At 39.3% G+C, this 23016-nt stretch overlaps 1 protein-coding gene across 1 annotated transcript in view; it reads left to right on the forward strand.

Moving 5' to 3' along the window:
- The first annotated feature begins 735 nt into the window (after positions 1-735).
- The window catches only part of C8A (complement C8 alpha chain), a 597456-nt gene continuing 575175 nt past the window's right edge, over positions 736-23016 (forward strand). Inside the window, exon 1 of the mRNA XM_044085514.1 lies at positions 736-956. Within this exon, the coding sequence (XP_043941449.1) occupies positions 838-956 (119 nt within the window). The 5' untranslated portion in view covers positions 736-837. The remainder of the gene's footprint in view (positions 957-23016) is intronic.

Consider the following 23016-nt stretch of genomic DNA (forward strand, 5'->3'; position numbering starts at 1 on the left):
AAGCTGTATAAGTACAAAGCTTGTTTTCAAATTTGTACAAATAATCAGTCCACACTGCTTATAACTTTTGTATGGTTCACGGTTGTGCTCATCCTAATGCTTGTCATATTCCAGTGATGTTGCATACATGCTTAATTGTATTTTCATCGCAAAATCATTAATCTGTCAGAACACTTGGATCATAAAAAACATTTAAATCAGTTGACCTGAAACATGACAAAAGCTGTTTTGTTACTTACAATATGAGATCTTTTAGATCATAAAGGGCATAATGTTCATAGGTTCATAGGTTGATACTAGGCTATTGCTAATGAAATATGATATGCTTTTTTGATGTGAAAAGTGCAGGGGTATAAAATTGTATTAATGTATTTCCCTTAATTTATACCATATAGAAGTCTACTATAAAAAGGAAATCATTTTGAGTGGTTTGATATTAATATTGTGTAAGAAGAAATTTGATCCCTGCTGCCTCTGTGCTCCAGCCGGATTTCTGATGCTGACTTCGGCACACACTATTACACAGTGGCTGTAATCCTGCCTGATATTAATTACTATATACAGATTAATACTGATTTCCCATTTGTAGTCAGTCTTAGAAGGAAATTTAAACTCTCTCGCTGACTTTTTAAGATAGTATTGTTTGTCTTGTAGTGCATCATGGGAAACACATTTAGTTTGTATACCAGTTAATCATTGGTGATTGTCTGAAATGCTAGAGTTTACTTTTGTGAGGAACAGGAGGGGCAGAGAGTACACAGTTTGATTTTGAGGACTTGTAATGTATATCGCATAAAAAGTCTGTACTTAATTTTTGCAATCCATCAAGTAGCCAAAATGAACAGGACTGGGATTTTTTTGCCTATTCTTGTATTCAAAATTTGTTTCATTTGCTTGCTGATTTCTCAGGGTTATTGTACATACCATGATCACTTGAATACTTTTCTAACAGAAAGGTAAGACAGTAGAATACTAACTATGAGGCATTCTTATGACGATAGTAAAAAATAGCAGCAACATGTATAAAGCTGAAATCAGCTTTCATGTGATTCAGATATGAAAAAAATAAGCTCAGCTAGCTAAAGGATGGCTATATAATATTTTAATAAGCAAGTCTTATGGTCTTTCTATTTGACTACATTTTTTCTCTTGATTTACTCTTGCAATTTTACCTTATTGTTTCACTTAAACTGCTTGAATGACAGATAAAAGATCTGTCTGGGTATACAACACAGCTAAAACTCTGGCATTCCATAATGTGTCCTGTAATGCACATCATACATCAGTAAATATGCAGCGTTTACGTGTTCAGAGCATGCATGTATTTGAAGGTTACTTTATTACTGTCACAACATTTTACTGTTTTTATGCTAGCTCATAAATTTAATGCTACAGCCCAGAATTTCTCAGGCATCCTTGATCCACTCAGTTGAACACAAGAGCCAGTGCCATAAAGATTCTCATTTAGCGTCAGGCACTCAAGGTTATTTGAAGGATTTTGGAGTCTGATATTGCTGTTAAGTGCTTTTTGATGGCAGATCTGTTGTAATAAAAGAAAATGAAATGTTATGGCCTCCTATCTCACTGACAACAAAGCAGGTGCTTTAAAGCAGAAGAACCTGTATAGCTGTTCTTAATTTCTAACCTAAATAGCAAGTTTTCTGACTTAATCCATGACTATATTTCTCAGCAGGCAAAAGTAGAATAAAACTTCAGGGCACACCATATTCTGTGGTTAATTGTCTTGCATTGACATAAAATCCTAAATGCATGCATTTTTTTCATTTTTTAACAACTGTTTTATGGAGCAGTTTGATTAGTGATAAGAAAAAAATAGTTTTTGGATACCTAGGCAAATATATATTGGTATAAATAATAGAAAACTGATAGTTCAAAAGTTATATATCAGCACAGTTATCTTCTGTCACATCGATTATTGTAAAAATATATGTCTAGTACAGTGCTCAGTGCCAAGCCTTTCCTTACCAAAGTTACTTTCCAGAGTAAATGTGATATAAACTATGAAATGGATAAAGGCAGATGCCTAATCCCAGTGGTTTAAAGTATTCCATTATTAAACCATACAAGAATTTCAAGAACTCTGGCCGCTCAGGCAGCTTTACATTGTGCTTATCCATGCTGTCAGTAACTTGAGGTTCTATAAGGGAATGTGGTACAAGGTTCATCTCCACCCGCCAAACATAAATACAAATAAATAGATATACTCACCCATACATGGCGTTGTCCCCCTTTACACACTTATACAATTAATTACTGTCTTGCCTTTTAGAGGAATTCTGAGAAACTTTGAAGCTGTATTAAGTTTTGATTTACTGTTCTTATGCTTGCCTCAAACCCCCTTCTTTGCATCATATAGACTATGGCTTTCATTTTTGCTGTACTTCTTTGCTTTCTTTCTCTCTCTCTCTCCCTCTATAACATATTGTTGTCTATCTACCACTAGGTATGTGATTCATTTCTAAGACAAAACAGTTAGTTAAATAGCATGATACCACAATATATGCATCAAATGTCTTATTTCATGTACAAATGAAGTCAGAAATATAAAGTTTTTTAATTTTGTGTTATTTCCCTTGTTAGATAAAGTAAATAATTACTTCTGCTTTACATCTCCATCACATTTTTCATGCTAAAATGAAGGCTAAGACCACACTGGGAGGGCTAAGTAGGAACAGCTGCTGCTGGTTGAAGTTCTCCCTGCTGCTTCTGTTTCCTTTAAGCAGGGGATAGACAGATTTTTGGAATTGTGACTATTGACATTTCAGTCTTTCTTCTAATGTTCTGGGCTGCTGACAGGTATCAGTGATGGATGCAGTACACGTCAAGTTGTCTGAAAAGCAGTACAAAAGTAAGATGAACTCATACTATAATGCATCTGTTCCTTCAACTGTTTTGAAATAAATATAATCAAGTACCAAACCAAACAAATTAAGAATTCTTAAATGGTGTTGGGGAATATTGCAGTGATATATGCATATTGCTTTCAGTTCAGGGAAACAACTTGTTGATGAGACTGCTGCTTTATAATTGCTTTATGTATGTGTGTTCTTCTACAGAAAATAAACTGAAGAATTTTACAAGGCTAAAACTTCTATTCCATATTCTCTGATTAAACGCAAAGTCCTCTGCATACCAGGAGTCAGGCAATACTTAAGCACAGAAAATTGCCATGTTTCAAGGACAAAATGCCCTCTGCTTTACTTTACACATCACACCTCAATGGAGACATGCTGATATTTTCTTATTTAGCATGTTTATTACATCTTATTACTGAAATGTAGCCCATTCTGTTAAGTATAGTTCTGATAATCGACGCGTAAATAACTATAGATGAGTGTAACTCAGAATTCACAACAAATTATAGCTGTTTGATCCAAACTTAGATGTAGGCAGCATTAAATAAATAAAAAATTAACATGTTTTCACATTTCCTCCTTTAAAGGCCTATAAATATACACTAGGCTAATGACCACTGGGGCCTTTATAGACTTAGTCATGTAATCAAAATGCATCACACAAGTTACTGTGCTTTAGATGTTATTTTAAGGAGTGCATGTTAGTTAGAGCATAATTTAATGGCTGGCTCTGCCCATTACAGACATAGGTGTTAGATCAGGAGTGAGTTTCTGATTTCTCATATAGTGGTCCAGGTTGCACGTGAATAAGGTTAGAGAAGGTCTCTGCTTCACATGGATGGGAAGCCTATTACAGAGAATGAGGATTCTCTGAGATACCTGTCCCTCTGACATGCCCTATTTAAGCTGAAAGCAACATTTAAACTCTTAGATCTAATATTGATGATGCTGTTCATTTTTTGGATATGCAAAAGATCCAACAGACTGGGATCCATGAATGCCTTGTATGGCAGGCATAAATCACCTGGAAGTAGTCTGTACAAAAAGGGCTTTGAGCTGATTCCATAGCACTTTGTGTTTATGCCCTGTATTGTATTTGTTTGGAACTTATGTGGATTTATTTATTTATTAATTATTTGTTTACAGGTAAAGTCTGACTTGGAACAAAGCCGATTTTCAGCAGAGGCCCAGGGAGAAACTCTCTAGAGGCATGTCTTTTGTAACATGGGAGAAAACCCACATAAATGCAGGGAGGACATGGAGACTCTGCACAGAAGGCACTCCAGCCAAGAATTGAACTGGAGAACCTCTTGCTGTGAGGCAGCAATGCTACCACTGCACCACTGCACCGTCCAAAGATTTGTATTGAATCACTGAAGCTTTTACCAGAAGTAAGGATCAAACCCTGTACATGGGAGATAAACACCTTAACCATTGTACTAATTGGTCTGCCAATTGCCATTTGGTCTGACAATGATGTTCCTGTTGTTTCCTGTACTTGGTCAGGTACATACTGAAGGAAGTGTTATACTCAATGATGTTCCTCTTGTTTCCTGTACCTGGTCAGGTACATACTGAAGGAAGTGTTATACTCAATGATGTTCCTGTTGTTTCCTGTACCTGGTCAGGTACATACTGAAGGAAGTGTTATACTGAATGATGGGTCTGTTGACAGCAGAGTACAGTGACAAGATGACTTACCTGGACATGGATGTCATGCCGTTCCTCAGAAATTGAGTGATATAGAAACATTCTCTTTCTACATAAGACACACACTGGTTAAAAGCCAGGTTACCCACAACATGAGTCCCCAAATCCCTGACTACTGTTTCTACTTTTTGGAGTGTTTTATCAGTGAGGTAGTTTCTCCTGGGTGGCCAGCTTCCCAAAAGGAACTATTATGCAATTTTTGGCACTGTGTTTTAAGCTTTGTCTTTGGCATCAGTAATTAGTCTATGCTAGACCTTCCTATAAGATGTTAATATCTTGGCAATATTATTTTCTAAATACTTTACAGCTGTTTACGTGTACTTTAAAGCTGTAGAGCATCTTAGTAATAACTTCAGAACTTTATTATTTTGCTTTGCTTCTTTCCTTATACTATGCATTCATATTTTCTTTGCTGCTTAAATCATCTCAGTTTCTTATATTTACAGGTTCAAAGGCTTGTACAGCAAGCTTGTGCTCTACTGATCTTTTCAAAGCATGAATGACATAGCCATGAAGTAAATAGAGATTTGAATTGTTTAGATGACGGTACTGGACTGTTTCAAAAACTTGACAGACACAGTGGGGTTCACCCAATGGGCTGTGTATTCCAGGCAGTGTGCTTCAAAAAGAATTGAGTCTGAAAGTGCTTTGAAGATGAGCACAGATCATTTCTCAGAATTCTGTATGATAGTGAATTCACTGAGAGAACCCATAAAATATATTTTCATTTTACATATAAACCAATAGATTACGGATATTTACATATATAGTTGTGCAAACTGTTTCATTAGTTAAGTACTGAAAACTGTAATGTACTTTTATAAATGTCTAAATTAACTTCTTATACAGTGCCATCCTTGGTTTCCTTTTAATATTAGATGAACTATTCCAAATGTCTTCCTACCTACTAGGGACACATTTTGATCAAAGTTGCGACTGTTATCTGGACATTCCATTATGAAAGTCTATTTTGGAGGTAAAGCTATAACTATCATTTCTGCAGCATTTTTCCTAAATATAGGATGCATTTCTTTACTGTACATGAGAGCTTTATCATCGTATCATAAATGTACAGCATCTAGATTTCCTCTGTACTACTCTTGCATCTGAGGTTGAGCTAACTCTGATTGCTTCCATGGGTCTAACTATAAATTTTGTCATCAGCAGGTTTATAGAGGTATACTAGGCTAACAACAACTAGGGCCCTTAAAAACCTAGCAATGCAACCCTAATGGAACTCACAAATTTGATTTAGATTTTATTTATAGGGATGATTTATGGATTTCTCTGTCCATCAGAGAAATAGGAACCAGACTGGGGGTGAATTTCTGATTACCCATCCAATGGTCCACATCGCACCTTAAATAGGGATAGGGAGGAACTCTACTTGACATGGATGGGGAGTCTGTTCCAGAGAATGGTACTCCTCTGAGAAACATATCTGTCTCTCCAACATGTCCTATTTATGTTGCAAGCAAAATGTAGGTCTTTTAATCAAGTAGTCCTTAAGTTGTTTGTTTTGTGGCTGTACACAAGGTTCATTAAAACAGGGTCCAGGGATGCCTTGCATGCCAGGCAAAGATCACCTCTCAGAAGTCTCTATGATACAAAGTAAAAAGACAGGGCTTTGAGGCAATTTTTAGGATATTGTATTTACTCCCTGTATTCCTTTTTGCAAGGAACCTTTGTGGAAGTTTTAGTTGCTGCATGTGTCTGGTCAGCTGCATACTGAAGGGGGCATTACACTCTATGATGAGCCTAGTTGGGGTTGAGTACAGTGGTATGATAATCTCTCTGGACCCAGATGCCATGCCCTTGCTTATAAGTTGAGCAACATAGAAGGATTTTCTTACTACCTTTGACATATGTTGGTTGAAGGCTAGGTTACCATCTACATGACTTCCCAGATCCCTGACTAGTGAATTGACATTTAAGGGTGTTTTATTGATGATACTGTTACTCAGGGTGGCAGACTCCCCAAAATGTACTATTATGCATTTGTTGATACTGAGTTTTAAGCCATGCCTTTGGCACCAAATGTTTGTTTGTTTTATTCCTTCCTGGTGTGTGTTCTTGTCTTGGAGTAATTAAATGAATGTTCTCAGTTTGCAACCATCTGCAAGCATAGTTAGCCAGAGGCCTTTGATATTGGCTTTGGCATCTGAGAAGTAGATGCCAAAGAGGAGAGGGCCTAGCACAGAGCCTTGTGGAACAACACTGGTGAATGGCCTCTTTGCGAAGGTGACCTCACTGATTCTAACATCCTGGGTCCTATCAGTGAGCCAACTAGTTATGCAGCACGTTATAAAGGGATTTATTCCTACTTCTGTAAGTTTGCTGACAATGCCTGAGTTGGGTATTGCATCAAATGGCTTAGCCAGATCTAGGTAGGCATTTTTCCCCTCATCCATTGCTTTAATGACCTTTTCAAGTCCACCAGATCCAGTAAGCATGAACATCCTTTGACAAAGCCAAACTGGGAAGGATCCAGTGTTTGAAGGTTTCCTATATCCTTGTTGAAAATTTCCATGGTAATTCTCTCCACTGAGAGTGACAGTATGTGTGGTGTTAGGTTTTGTTTTTTCTGAGTGCCTTTGGGCTTACTGAGGCATATGTTTGACAGCGGGTAGTATAGGTGATCTTTGTTTTTTAGGAAGATTGATTTTAAGTGCATTAGCATATGTTAGCAACATGTGTATTGTGTGCTGTATGAGTTGTATACAGAGATACGTATATAAGCCAGTAAACAGCACACCCATTTGTAGGATACCTCCAGTGTATGGACTCCCATTATAGCTACATTTTGTATTTGTGGCTCTACCTTGTTAAACAAATTCACAAACAGCAATGATCTATACCACTTCCAGACCCGCAGTCACATCAGTATGGATACTAGTGAAATAGCACGGTCATTAGGTATTGCACACCCATTAATATGTTCCTTATTTGGACTGAACTGACTGCACACTTTTGCACAACAGCAATTCCAGGACATATGAAAGTATGTCTTATTTGGCTGTGTATACCTCTGACCTATGTCAGGTATTAGGTTCATAGGTAGGTATTTACTAGACTTGTAGTGCAGCGGACCATTGAGGAACCCAGCCCACATTCCTAGTTGCCCCTAAGCATCTTCTGGTTAAGTGATTTGCTGAAGGTCACACAGCAGAAAAATAATGGCTCAGGGAATCAAACCTGTACCATAGGAACTACAGCTCACAACCTTAGCCCACTTTGCTTAAACTGGCAGCCTAAAATTAAGGAATTGCCATACAGACTTTATGGAAACATATTGTGTAGTGCCAGTAATATAAGATATCTAAAGTCCTAAACCATACCCCCACCATAAGGCTATAAACCAGATGGCATACCATTGCTGTGCTCAGTAAAAGACTTTTGGCTTTTCCCGGTTAGGGATCGCCACAGCACAACTCTGGTCCGCTCATGATTGGCAGTGGATTTTTATGGTGCCGAGTTGCCAGCCCAATACCAAACCTTCAATGAAGGCACGCCCATTCACGCTCGCACCTACCTGCATGCTTTAGCATCACATGACCACGGGGAGGACATGCAGACTCCACACAGAAGGCACTCCAGCTGAGAATTGAATGGGAGTACCTCTTGCTGTGAGGCGATGCATTCTCTTAAATCTCAAGGGTCAGTCTAGATCTCAGCTTTATATAATGTGTTCACACACATTAACCACATTCTCCAACAAAAAAACTATTTAAGATCATAATATAATCTTTCCTGAGAACAAGTAGAGGGCTTAGAATGCAAGAAAGCTGGATATGTAGTTGAAAATATCTCCACTCTTTGTTGACTGCATTACTGTGGTTTGCTGATGGTATTTCATATAGGTTAGTGCCGCAGGGTAACACCTTAAATGAAATTCCTTATCTAAGAGAAATTCCAGACTACTAAGCTGAATGATGTACTTCACGTATGCTGGGTCAGCGGGTGATGCATAGGAACTATATCGAGGTGCACACATGTGCCGCCTAATAACAGTAGATATAATGGTTATGTGCGCTGTTTATGTTCATGGATCACAGCACTTCTTATAAAGTTTTTTCAGCATAGCACATTCTTTAAAACTTCAAACACTGTAATATGTTTCTCTGCTTCACTGTTATAGATTTCTGGGGTTTCCGTGACAGGGCTTAAATTGAATATTAACAATTAGTTTTTAGCCTAGTAAAAACCATTAGCTTTTAGCCTGCTAAAGTATGAGAAGTAACCAGTCTAGTCGTCACAAATAAACTTACAAATATTGTGCAGAGCTGCATGTTTTGTGGAGTCCCCAGCCTCCATTCACTTTGGTTGTATGCATCTTTTTGACTGATAACTGAATTCTTTCTCTATCCCAAATTACGAAAACACTTTTTTAAAATCATATTTATGCACTTGTTCATAGTGGGAAATGGGATACATATATAAAGTTCTGGGTAAAAAGTGGTAGGAAAGACATTTTAAATGTGGTCACATATCCTAGAACAGGTAGAATGAGCTTGCTACATCCTACAAGCTGAATATTTTGGAGTATAGGTGCTCAGAATTTAAGGCACTGTAATTTCCCTCATTAGAAAAATAATAGAAAATCCCAAGAATTGTTGAAAGAAAATGGAAAAAGTGAAAGGAGAATTGTATTTGTATTTATTTATTTTGACTTTTTTTAACTGAGGTATATCCAACTGGGCAGGTGCCCTTTTTCAGTGGAGGACTGGGGAGAAAAGAAAAATACTACATAACAAGGCATGTCATCAAAGGCTGACACAGTATCAAGGTCCTTATCTGCTTGTATTCTGTTTTTCTGTCTCACTGTCTTTAAAAACTATCTGATCCTGCTGCTGCTGTTGTATATTGGCCCCATTTATTCCCCCCTCTTTTGGTTTTGGGAGCAGATCACTCACTCACAGACATCAGGGTGCTTCTGAAAGTAGCTCAACTTCACCTCTTCAGCCTGCCTTGTGTGCCTGCCTAAGAGAGGGCATGCTATGCTGTCCAGAGTGTGTGCTCTCTGGAGTGCTCATCAGAGTGTGTGCACTTTAACACATGTATAATGATGGCAGAGCTAATCACACATTTCTGTTCAATGTGCTTGCTGCATGCATATGCTGAATGCTGTGATAGTCTGCTTGTGGTGGTTGTCAGCATAGCAGTGGACCAAGTCTGATCTTTCCCTGCAGGATGGCTGAAACAATACTTACTGCTCTCATCTATCCTACCTGTTTGGTTCCTCTACCAGCCCAGGCACTAATTAGTCTCTGATATCTGTGTCACCGTCTGGGCTTCATCCCTTTGTGTCAAAGGACTAGCAATATCAAGGGCAGCATTTACATTGTTGTCTGTGTCACTTAAGAAAAGGATATAGGCCTATAATAAATAAATAGGATATACCTAAAGCCCAGAAAATCTTCTTTCCATCAAGCTGATGATTAAGACATCCACACTTGGTTCTCTTGATAAACTGAGTGTGTGTGTGTGTGTGTGTGTGTGTGTGTGTGTGTGTGTGTGTGTGTGTGTGTGTGTGTGTGTGTGTGTATGTGTTAAGACTGCAGAGCTGATTGTTAATGATTACCCACATCTTGAGAAATAAATCATTATCTCAATCCATTGCAGAAATACATTCCACCAAAATTCCCCAAAACATAATTCCTAGTACTTACAAAGAAAAAAAAACACTGCACCATAGAAAATACTTTCTTGATGTCCAGTAACAGAGAACTAATTTATGTATTTATTTATTTATTATTAACAAGTGCATCGGGTCCCAGTCGGTTGAGGTGTTCCTACCTCACCTCCCCCTGAAAGACTTGTAAAAGCATAAGTACGGAAGACTTTACCCACCACAGAACTTGTTTTCATAAGGTGTTCCTACCTCACCTCCCCCTGAAAGGCTTGTAAAAGCATAAGCACGGAAGACTTTCCCCACCCTGGAACTTGTTTTAATAAGGTCAATATCCACTTAAATAACTTGCCACCTGTAAACCTAATAACCTGGGTCCAAAAAAGCACTGGTGAATGTCCCTATAACTCCCACTTGTAATTCTGTTTATGCTGATAAGCATTAGGTTGGAAGGTTTAGACTTTCCTGTAGCCTTCTTCCTTCCCCAATTAAGGTAAAAACAGTGTGCTTTCTACTATTCAACAGACAAGCGTAGTGTGCTCTGCACCTCCAAACAGTGCATTTCTCAATAAACTAAGTGAAACAAGCGTGCTACAGAAGGGAATTGGAAAACGGGCTCTCTGCATTGTAAATTGAGAAGCAGGCAGGGAACTGTGTAGTTTTTAACAGTAGGGACTAGGAACAGAGTATTGGCCATATAAAAAGAAACAAAAAAGTGTGCTTGTAACTCATACCTGCACATGCTGCCTCTAGGCATCTGCTTTACTTGTTTAGCCCCGCTCCGCTCGCTTCGCTGGCTTCGTGCCCCACCCTGCCCCCATATCCCTCCCACCCCCAGTAGTACTACATTTATAGTACCACTGGCACGCCCCCTTAATTAGCTAACCATCTACATGTGCTCCTAGAACCCAGCAAACTCCTAGCACAAAAATAAACCTTCTGTCCACCCAACTATCCATATTAACCCACACATAGCTATTCTATTCTCTCTAATCTTTTATCCACCACATACACTCAATACAGACCCTACCCTAGTAATTTACTATGACTACAGCTAATACACTAGTGTTGCTACCCTTAGTACCCCTGCTATTCATTCCTTATCACCTAAGCTCCTATGAATATGTGCAGCATCTTAAAATCCAATACCCATACTCTCAAACAGACACCAACCCAGCATTTAATAAGTTTATCCACCACATAACTACCCCCTCTCCTAATTCCTCACCCCCAATTACCATCACTCAACTAAATGCCACTACATTAGCTTAAAAACCAAAAGCTATGAAAAAATCATAAACAAATTTTTAAGACTCATAAGCAACTTAAAAATTAATCTTATGAAGGATGGAGACATCCACCCCAACCCTGGCCCATCCACAACAGTAGACCCAAGCACACCATCTAACAACCCAATGTGTACAACCCAGATTGATAGACTTCCAACTCATTTCTGGTCTGTCATCTCAACATCAGAAGCCTGAACAACAAGATCCATAGCCTACATGGACTCTTAGCTGTTCACTCAACTGATATCCTCTGCCTCACAGAAACCTGGCTAAAACCAGTAACCAAAGATAAAGAAATAACCCCCCATAGTACAACATCCTTAGACTGGACTGGATCTCCAGGAAAGGTGGTGGGGTAACTGTACTATACAAGTCTACCCTAACAATAACAATTGACACCTAACAGCCACCCCAGTTTGGCAATGCAGAAATTCTCATTACCAAACTAATAATAAACAAAAATAAATGCAGACACATTGTCTGCAGTTATATTCCACCCTGCAAGAATGATAATACTCTAGAAAATATCTTACATTGGCTAGCTCCTAACTATCCCCAGGAAACCATTGTCTTGGGGGACTTCAACACTGATTGGAACACATGTTCCTCTGAAACTCCCTCCACCCATTTAAACCTTCACGGGTTTACTCAGATCATTGCCACCCCCACCAGATTTAGCAAAAATAGAGTCAAAGATAGTATCCTCGATTGGATACTTATTAACAGCCACACCCAAAAGTACAAGTCAGGTACATTACCCGATGATCTAAGTGATCACTGCCTTACATAAATTATTAGGCTCAAAGCCGACATTCTCAACCAGCCCATCTACAAAGCTATAAGAAACTTTAGGAACTTTAACCTTGACAACTTCCAAAAAGAACTCAAAGCATGTAATTGGAATGTATTGAAATGACTCCCATTACAAGAAGCAGTTGAGTACTTCAATACCAAATTTCTGGCTACCCTTAACCACCATGCTGCTACTCGTACCATCTGTGTAAAAGCCACATTTGCACTGTGGCAATCTAAAGAAACAAAAAACAAAATTAAACTAAGAAATAACACCTGGGCCAGGTGGCATGTTACCAAAGCTCCTCAGGACAAAGTAGGATACCAGCAGCTAAGGAAGCAGACAAAAAAAAAATCTGTCATTCTAGACAAAAAAAATCACTGCACCCTCCTACAACATAAATATCAGCTAAAACCTCAAAAGTTCTGGGCTGGTATTAACACTCTTCTCCACCCAGACTGTTCCGCCACTCCTACCCCATTAGCTGCCCTTGATAAATCCCCTGTTAAAACTGCAAACAGCTTCAACTCCTTCTTTACTGAAACTATCCAGTCTCTATCTACCCATCTCACTCCATCAGACACAAACACCAGCTCTAGCACATCTAGCCCTGATCCAGTCAGCACCCAACCCACCTTTACCTTTCAAACCGTACCTATCAACCTGATCCAGACCTTATTCAAAAAGCTAAAACCTACTACACTAGCTGCCGACCACCTCCCAGCTGAATATCTTCAAAAAGCAGCTGATGCCATAGCACTTCCCATTTCTATTATGATCAACAGATCCATCTCAGAAGGATCCATCCCAGCAATATGGAAAATATCGCATGTTATACCTCTCCATAAAGGAGGAAGTTCCACAGAATTATCTAACTTTAGACCTATAGCCATTCTTTCACCACTAGCTAAAATCATGGAAAGAAGCATACAGAAGCAAATCATGCACTTTCTTATTCAAAACGGAAAGCTTGCCGACTCTCAGCACGGCTTTAGGCCATTCCACAGTACCACCATGGCTCTTCTATCTTTCTCTAATGCCATCAATCTTCATCGTAACAACAACAAACTATCTTCAGTACTCTTCCTAGATCTCTCAAAAGCTTTTGATATGGTCATCCATCAGCCACTGCTCAATACCCTACAAACCATTGGTTTAGACCAACATGCAATACAATGGTTTCACTCCTACCTAAATGGTAGACAGCAGGCTGTATTATGGCAGAGCAAGCTGTCATCCCAATTTCCTCTAACCCTAGGTGTCCCACAAGGATCCATACTAGGTCCCCTTCTTTCCTCTATCTTTATCAATGATCTGCACACCATCATCCAGTATGTAGATGACTCAACACTAATACGCTCCGCCTCCTCTACTACACAACTTCTAATCCTCACCCAGACCACTTTCAGCACGGTAGAAACATGGCCAGCTAATCACCGCCTGCTTCTAAATCCTAACAAAACCAAGCTACTAATTTTCTCCCCTAACCGTAGAATTCCTCCTCCTTCCTTCAACATCTAATCTAGCAATGACACCATTATATCCCCTGATGACCATACAAAGCTTCTAGGCATAATAATAGACAACAACCTTAAATTTGATAAACATGTCAATCAGACTATTAAGTTCGTCAACAAAAAACTTGGCTCCCTGTACAGAGCCAAACCTTTCCTCACCCCCCTAGCTAGGGTAGCTATTGCAAGATCACACCTCCTCTCTACCCTTATGTATGCCTCCCCTGTACTCACCAACCTATCCAAAACTGATCTCAACAAATTATCAGGATGTTACAATCATATAGCCAGATTCGCTACAGGCATGGCTTTTAGGACCCACCATTGCCAGAACCTCAAAGCAATGGGATGGCTAGAGTATCCTACCCTTCTGCAGTTCAACCAGCTTATAGTAGTGCATAAAATACTCCATCAACCTGATAACACCCCTGCCCTCAAAAATATTCTCACCCCTCATAATGCCCCCAGGCCATTACGATCAGCTGATAAACTAATGATACTGACCCAAAAATCCAACAACTCTGCAGGTGATGCTATATTTGCCAACTCAACCGGTAAAGTCTGGAATCTACTCCCTACTACCATTACCAAGGAAACCTCACTACCCCTATTTAAAAGAAAACTCAAAAAATACCTCACATCTCATTGGCTGTGCTCTTGTTCTAAACCTGACTAACAACTTCACTAATACATGTCTTGCTACCCAACGTGCTGTTTAGCCAAGTATCTATGCCTCATAGCATTTGAATGTCTAAGCATTGTGAATTATGAGATCTGATTGTATTCTATGTTCACATTTTCTGATACGTCTCTGCCAATCAGATGTAAGTCTGCACATTGTGTATATTGATATCTGTCTGTTTTCTTTCTCTATATTTTTCTAAACATGTCTGCCTGAGTTTGTCACTCAGTGATGTATGTACTGTTTCTTTTTTGGTATGTGGAGCTTTTCTCCCCGGGCCTCTGCTGAAAATAAGCATATATCCAGTCGGACTATCCCGGTCAACAAATGTAAAATAAAATAGAATAAAATAAATGTTGCTACAGGAATTTTAAATATGACTCCAACTCCCACATTTTTGGTCTTAATTTTGTTACTTGTTGAGCATGGCCCATTGTTTTTTCCTAACTCACAGCATGCTGTCCTTCAGTAGCAGAGCTATAACAAAAGCCATCATGGGCAAAACATCTGTTTGGCACCCAGACTAATCATACACAAGACTGCATGACAGATTGGAAACCTGTTATACTGTGTTTTACAAATGGGAATGAATTATTCTAGTGACCTAATCATTAGTTGATGCCTTTAAAATGAATTAACAGTTTGACAGCTTGAAAACAGTCAGCTGGTTTGGTATTTCCTATACATTGGCACTGGTGTAGATTCTCCCTTTGCCCTTTCTGTGGCTCTGCTTAATATTTAGTGTAGTACATCCCTTCATGTTTGTGTAAGTAATGATATTTAGCACTACTGGCTATTTTCCATTCATGTAGGAATCTCTTATAACATCATCATTATCAATAACCCCTCTTTTCCATGTTTTACATGGAGTCAGGCTGTCTTATGTACTGCCATCTAATCTGTTGATGTAGGATTCCCTTATCTGAGGGGTTAAGCTTGCACAGTACTGGTGACCTAAGTAATGATCAACAGACCAGGTCTAGTTGTGATAATTGTCTCACATACTTTAACACAGAAATATATTAATTGCAAAAGTCACAGTCATGCCCATAACAGACCCATGTAAACTAGAAGATTGCTGTTTGTAGTCATTCAAGAATCTGAGTTATCTGAAGATAAGAAAACATTGCATGTCACTGCAAGTACTGAGGTGTTATATAACAAATTTTCTTTGACTTCTTGAAGTCAAGTTTTCTCATATAGTCAAACATTCTGAGACTGTTGTGAGATATGGTTCCAAAAATTAGACAATATTATCAGTTGCATAATATCTACAAAGGGATGTTTAAGTTTGCTGAATGTAGGTTTCCTTTCATTCTATAACTGTGACTATAATCATGACTATATCAGAATATGTACTTGTGTCTCATTTTAAGGTTCACAGGGATTGACTAACACAAGTGATCATGCTTAGACTGTCCTGAAAATTAGCTCAAATTTGTTTTATAGCTTTGATCTAAGAAGTTGTTTGTTATCTGTTGACGGTTTAAGGTTTTAACTCTAGAAATGATTTGCTGCTGCCTCTGTAGCCACATTTACACCTGTACTAGTTTATTAACTAGAGAGGAACCTTTTCACAGACAACAAGAAGCATTGGAGTGCCTAAACAGACTGTTTGGAATTACATTCAGCACCTGTAAACTGACAAAATCAAATCCAGGCCTAAAAGATGAAGCTTCTTAGTAATTTATAAATTTAGCCCTCTTAAGTTATAATACTGTCAGACAGTTTCTGTTACTGTGAAGTATTGCCTGAAAAGGAGCATCTCATGGTGGTATAGTACCTTGCAGAACATGTGTATTAGTGCAGTCCATTCAGCTGTTGAAGGTTCTGACGTGCCCATTTACTCTAAGAGTTGTTACTGGTGCAAGTTACTTTTGGCTTGATATTCAGAGATAGTGGCACTGCATTGTATGAAGACTGGTTAGGATGATGCCTTTAGTGAACGTATTCTCTCAGTTTGGTTTCTCCAACACATTTGGGTTTTCTAATACCATGACTGGCATAGATCCCAGTCATAAGTCAAAGTATGGTTAAAGGTCATGAGATTAGGATTGTTTCAATTTTTGATGTTAACCAAAACCGCTCTTTGCAGTACTCTCAATGTGCACAGAACTGACTCCTGCAATTCATACAGAGATATATGTATTGGTAACATATTTAAATATGACTGTAAATTCCTTTTTATGAGACCCATTGCTCCTACTACTGTTGGACCTGTCTGGGTATCTTTCCTCCACAATGCCCTTATTTCTGCTGCAAATCCTGGTATTTTATGACTTTGTGTCTCTCTGTACTTAGGATACTGTAATCACTGGATGTAGCAATTTCAGTGATTAATGCTATTTTTGTCTTCTTTTCATGGATTGGTTTTCTGTCATCTGTTTTTTGAAGTGTTGGTAATAGGTGATCCCATGTGACATAAACTTCATCATTTTCTATAATGCTTTGTGGCTTATGTTTTCAATGCTTCTCAGCTACTTCAATATTATAATGTTTACACAATCCGCACTGCAACAGTCTTGCCACATTATTATGCCTTTCAGTATACAGGCCTTCTGCCATTAGTGTATCACACCCAGTAACACAATGTGTGACTGTTTCCAACTCTGTTTTACAAAACCTACATTTGTCTGTTACTCCAACATGTTCAATGGACTTTGTAAACCAACGTGTATGTAGTCTATTATCTTGGACTGCCAATATTAACCTTTCATCTTTTGGTTTGAATTCACCTCTCGTTAACCATCCCAGCACTACATCCTGATTGACATGAGGTTGTTCCAGGAGTTTTCTGTACTTGCAACTATATTTAGGCATTTTCCACATTTCTTGCCATCTCACCTGATCCTTAACCTTATATTCTTTCCTTTGTTTTTTGGCAAATTTGGCTGCTGCCTGATTTTTATCTACTTCTGGTTTGAATTCCATTCCTGCTTGATACTGATATGCTTTTGCTAAATTAAGCAGGGAAGTCATCTTAGACTTGTTCTCCTCATGTTCTAAAACATTCACTATGTTTCGATCTTGTGAGGTCAGCAGATATGTATGCAGTCCTATGATTGCAGATCTATACATGTAATCGATTTACAAGTGGCCCATAACTCCTCCTTTAGAATGGGGAATATGTAATCTTGGTAAACTGATTTTTATAAATCATTTGATAAGCATTAATTATTTTTCTTGTTTTCCTCTCCAACTGATCCAATATTTTTGGGGTTAGTCTATTATCCCAAAACTGTAATTTAGAACAGGAAGAGCAAATTGGTTTATAGCTTGGACTTTGTTCCAAGATGTCAGGGCTGTTTTCAGTATTCATTTTGTGTCTTCTAAAATATTCCTTCCTAAGTCTGTTCACATTTGTTCATGTTTTATTGTTGATCCTTCACCAGTTCCCAAATATTATGCACTCTCTCTTGCTCTTTTATAGCACATTCCTGTCCCAGAATTATATTTTCTTGGTACTGCAGCTTCCCTGCTTTAAAGATTGCTTTTGCACATTTGTCAAGACCAAATGACATTCTTATATCATCTGAGAAAGTTATGATCACTTGCAGTTGTGCTTTCAGTTCTTCACCTGATGAACTGTGCAGTTTTAAATCATCCACAACTGTAGCCATGATCTAATATGTTATATAGGCGTCCCTATCAGTTGATTGAGTTTTCAGAAAACCATTTGATAAAGTTTTTTAAAAACTCAAAGCTTTTGAATGGAGATTGTGGTATAGTGCAGATTAGGAAATTTACCCTTTTCCACACTCTAGTGCAAACTCTGAGTTAGGGTTATGGGGGTACAGGGGGCTTGCCCCCCCCCGCAAGAATGTAAAAAAGGTAGATTTGTATGTGTGTGGTTTTTTTTTTTTTTTGATGTTCGATTTTTCAGAAATTCAATCATATGGTCTCGACCATATGAATTTCAAATTTCTGAACACACGATCATCTGACATAGACCTGTGATGTAGACAGCTTAATGAATTAAAGACAAGACAAAAGAGCAGCAGTGACAGTCACCCTGGAATATCCCCCTTTGAATTTATATATTTGGGGTAATAATGTGTCCTTTGTCATGGCTTAGCTGCAAATTAGTTTGCTACTGTTTTATGGTCACTGCAATGTAATCAGTCAGTGCAGGGTGTATCCTACATATTTGTAAGCACTCTTTTTGTGGGATGCTCTCAAATACTTTTTTGTAGTGTATCCATGCCATACTTAGATTCTTCCCCTTTTACAGTTCTTCATTATGACTTTATTTAACAACAAATGATCCTTTGTTCCATATGGCTTTCTTTTGTTACCCTTTTGTACTATTGCCATGATTGAGTTTTCTTCTATATGACTATAAACTCTGTCAGCATCAGATCCAGTATATAGTTTTTATACATTGTCAGAAGGCAAGTTATTGCTCTATAGTTCTTAGGATATCTTGCAGGTTCTCAAAAACCAAAAACTTAGCCAGGCACCCTGGACCAAATAAAGGTCACTCTTCAGAGTTGGTAACAAGTATTGGTAAAGGCAGGAATCAAAATAAAATGCAATAAAATAAAATAAAATAATCAAAACAAAGCAGCTATAAAAACTCTTTAATAAACAGATTTAGTGCTTTTGTTCCTCAATGGGGAACTTCATCAGAATAAACAAATATTTATTAATACACATTTAAATAACCACTAAACAAATCCTATTGGTCATGCCATTAACAACGCACATTAATTCATTGGTCCCTGACTAATTGGTCTAAACCAACCATGTTGACAGTTATACCAATGTTAAAAACATAAAAAAAGTATAAAATACATTGAAATATAATAAAATGCAAGCAATATCTCAGGGCTCTCATTTTTAGGGCTAGGACAAGAGGATGATGATCGTTTAAACGAGGGGGGGGGGTGCAGGCTTCTAGCCTTAACTGCCATATAAACTCTCTATACTCTAAAACAGTTTCCCAATCACCTCCCCTTTCAAAAGCCTTAACTTGTTCCAACACCCCAAACTTAAAATTGGCTTGGACACAATTTTAAGTATGTCTTAAAAGGGCATTAGTTTCCTTTCCCTTGTTAATCTCATACATGTGTTCATACACCCTTTGTTTTAATTTTCCCAACATAATATGAGAAACACTGAGTACAATAGGCCAGGTATACCACCCCTTTTGAGTAACAGCTATAATAACCAGTTGGTACAGTTTTTTCATGTGGTCCCCAAATCTGCAATTCTGTCAGGTTTGAAATAAAAGTGCAATGGAGGCACATGCCACACCGAAAGGTGTCCCCTTTATATTTCCAATACAAGTTGGAATACTTTCAAAATAGTTCTTCAGACTGTGGCCCCTCCTAAACCCAAACTTTAAAGACCTAGAAAAAACATTTAAACTATTGGGCATAGTTGCAAAAAGATCCCAATACTTATAAATAATATCTTTAACTATTCCTGTATCTTTGTTATAATTTAATACAAAAAATAGGTATTTGTTAGTCACCCCCCCTTACAACAGCTAGATATTCTTGGACTACACTCTCCTGGACTCCATTTTCAGGAGCAATAACACTCACTTCATCCTCTCTTGAATTCATTATTTTTACACCATTCTTCCAAAATTTCTTTTTTGATGGAATCCACAACAACTTAGGTTATCCCCTAGTGATAGAATAGATGATATGTAAAATAAACAATTCAGTGTCAGCTCAAGATCCAGTAGAGACTTTAAATAAAACATATACCCCCCTGTAGGTCTCCATAGGCATTATTAGTTTCTACACACATTGTTTTGATGATGTATTTTTGGTTTTAAGATGAAAGCGCTTAACATAGTCCCCCGGATTCTCAAAAGCTTGCATGGCATGCATGATTAGTGTAAGAGGTAAAGTTGGCAATATGGCGACCGAGTGATCCAGGTACATGCTCGTTTGATGTGCACGAGCGCACTTGCACTAGTCCTAAATGTTCCCAGCCCCCATATGCAAATTAACCCATTTGCAGGTGAAAAACATGCAAATGAGGTAAATCCGCTATCCAGGAAGCTAGAATCAGGCCGTGCAGGACTAGCGTAACCTGCAGAAATTTACTCCGTTAGTAACTGAGTACAGGTCTGCAAAATCCAAAATGGAGACATGACAGCTCCAAATAAAGGCTGCATATCAAGGAGGAAGCATGCCAATGGCCAAGTATAAGGCCATTGGCATTTCAAACAATACAAAAAGTAAAAAAATACAACTTTTATTGTAGTTCCACCAATCACGGATGGCGTTAGCATAGGGCAGTGGCGCTCAAATGGGATCAGTGGGAAAATAAGAAAATAAACCAAAAACAAGCAGTCTAAATAAAATCAGTATTCTGCCATGTGAGTCAATGGGAGGCAAAAGACAACCTGGCCAGTGAATAGTGGTTGCTAAGGGGGGAGGCTCAGTGTGACACATGTAACTATGCATTAGCAGGCAATCCTATGCAAATGAGGGGAAGGATAGTGAATCCCAGTTTTCCCCAGCATGTGAGGCAGGTCCCAACAGTGTAAGAGTATGAATAACTGAGTGCAAGACTAGGAGGTAGGTGACATCATGGGTGGGTGTGTCAGGCATACTGTAAACAGATTGGAGCCCTGTGGCTTGGGTATGCTCCTAGCTTAGCACAGCTAAGCTAGGGGGTGTGTCTAGACCTGCTCAGCACACTTTACAAAGTGTAAGCGGGTGTGCGCGCTGTGCACCAGGTTTTACAGGAAGAAAAAAGAAGTTAAACCAGGAAACAGCAACAGTGTGCATATCTGAGCACTCTGTTTGTGCGGCGCGACCCTGGGCCCAAAGAGAATGGCAATTTGAAGGGAAAACAGCAGTAGGAAGGTAATCAAGGAGAACTAGCTTATCTGGCAGGTGAAATGTATCAGAAGCAGCCAATTACACAGGCAGCAGCCCAGCCCAGAACACTACTATAAACTAAACAAACAACTTCCCCACTGTTTTTTCCCACACTCTACACCACCGGTGTATACAAGCGGGGAAATTTTAACAAACAAACCTACAAAATGAGAAGGGCTGTAGCAGGCAACATAGAACAACATGTGCAAGCGGCTGAGGGTGGTGAGGATGTGCATGCTGCCAAACAACCCACAGTGAGGAGACGGAGAAGAGTGTACAGACCCAGGGTAACTTACCAGAGGCTACATGAGCTGGAGATAGTGGAGCGCTATAGGATGGACAGAAAACTCCCACAGCAAGTAGTTGAGCTGTGCCGGTCACACCTGCCACACCAAACTGACCAAGGGGAACCCATCCCAGTGGATACCAAGGTATGTGTAGGCCTAGGTATACTAGACACAGGTACCTCCCAAAGCACAACTGGGGATAGCATGGGGATGTCACAGACATCAGCATGCAGAGTATTCCACCAGTTCCTGGATGCCATGTAAGCACATGAGCATGTATATTTCCTGAACACCCATGAGGTGTTGACCAGCAATATGCGTCTCTTCCAGCATATAACAGAATACCCTGGGGTAGTGGGTGCTATAGACTGTATGCACATACGCATCAAAGCACCACCCAGTGAGCAGGGTAGGGCCTATATTAACCGCGGGGGCATCACCTCCATCAACTGACATGTTGTATGTGATGCCCAGGGCATTATAATGAATATGTGTGCTGGCTGCCCTGGAAGCTATGATGATTCCCACATATGGCATCTGACACAGCTGTACCAGAGATTTGCCAGTAGGGGCATCCCCTATGGTCACCTAGTGGGAGATGCTGGGTAGACACAGGAGCCTTGGCTGATGACAACTATCAGAAATGCACACACACCTGAACAAGAATGCCATAATGAGGCACATGCACAGGCCAGACATATAATAGAGCATGTGTTTGGGATGCTCAGGTCACGGTTCTGGTGTCTGGACACATCTGGTGGAGCCTTGCAGTATTCATCAGCTACATGTACCCAAATTGTTATGGTATGTGCTATGCTACACAATATGATCCTGCGGAAAGAGCTGCTGCAGGAACAGCATGGGGCAGGGCCACATAGCTCCCCACCAATGCCAAGGCCTGCACAGAGTGACTTGGAGGAGGAAGAATCTGAGCCTGCCCCAGTAGGCAGAAGGAGGCATGCCCAGTATGCCCTGGCCTTGGCAAAGAGGCAACACATAGCACATGCACTGACACAGTAAGGTCCCAGGGAATGACACCTCTCTCCGACTCGCACATACAGTAAAAGGGATGCCAAACATGACACTACCTGTACTCAACCATGTATAGGGAGTGTACTATGTGAATCCAACATAGGCAGCCCTCCAGCACCATCCGCAAGTCTGGCACACCCACAAGGTAAGTCAATCAACCTACCAATTGCCAAATGGAGTAGAATGTGTTGTCACCTGTAGCTATGGTATGGATGTGAGCATGCAAGGAATTGGGTGGCTGAATGTTATGGCAGCAGACAGTAGACACCCACAGTGGCAACCAGACATGTGTAACACATACTGGAGTCACCATAGTAGCCAGTACTACACAGGGTGACAAAACCACTGCAGGAAATGTG

Source organism: Protopterus annectens, chromosome 10.part0 (assembly GCF_019279795.1).
Source record: "Protopterus annectens isolate FY-2018-M chromosome 10.part0, PAN1.0, whole genome shotgun sequence".
Lineage (NCBI taxonomy): Eukaryota > Metazoa > Chordata > Ceratodontiformes > Protopteridae > Protopterus > Protopterus annectens.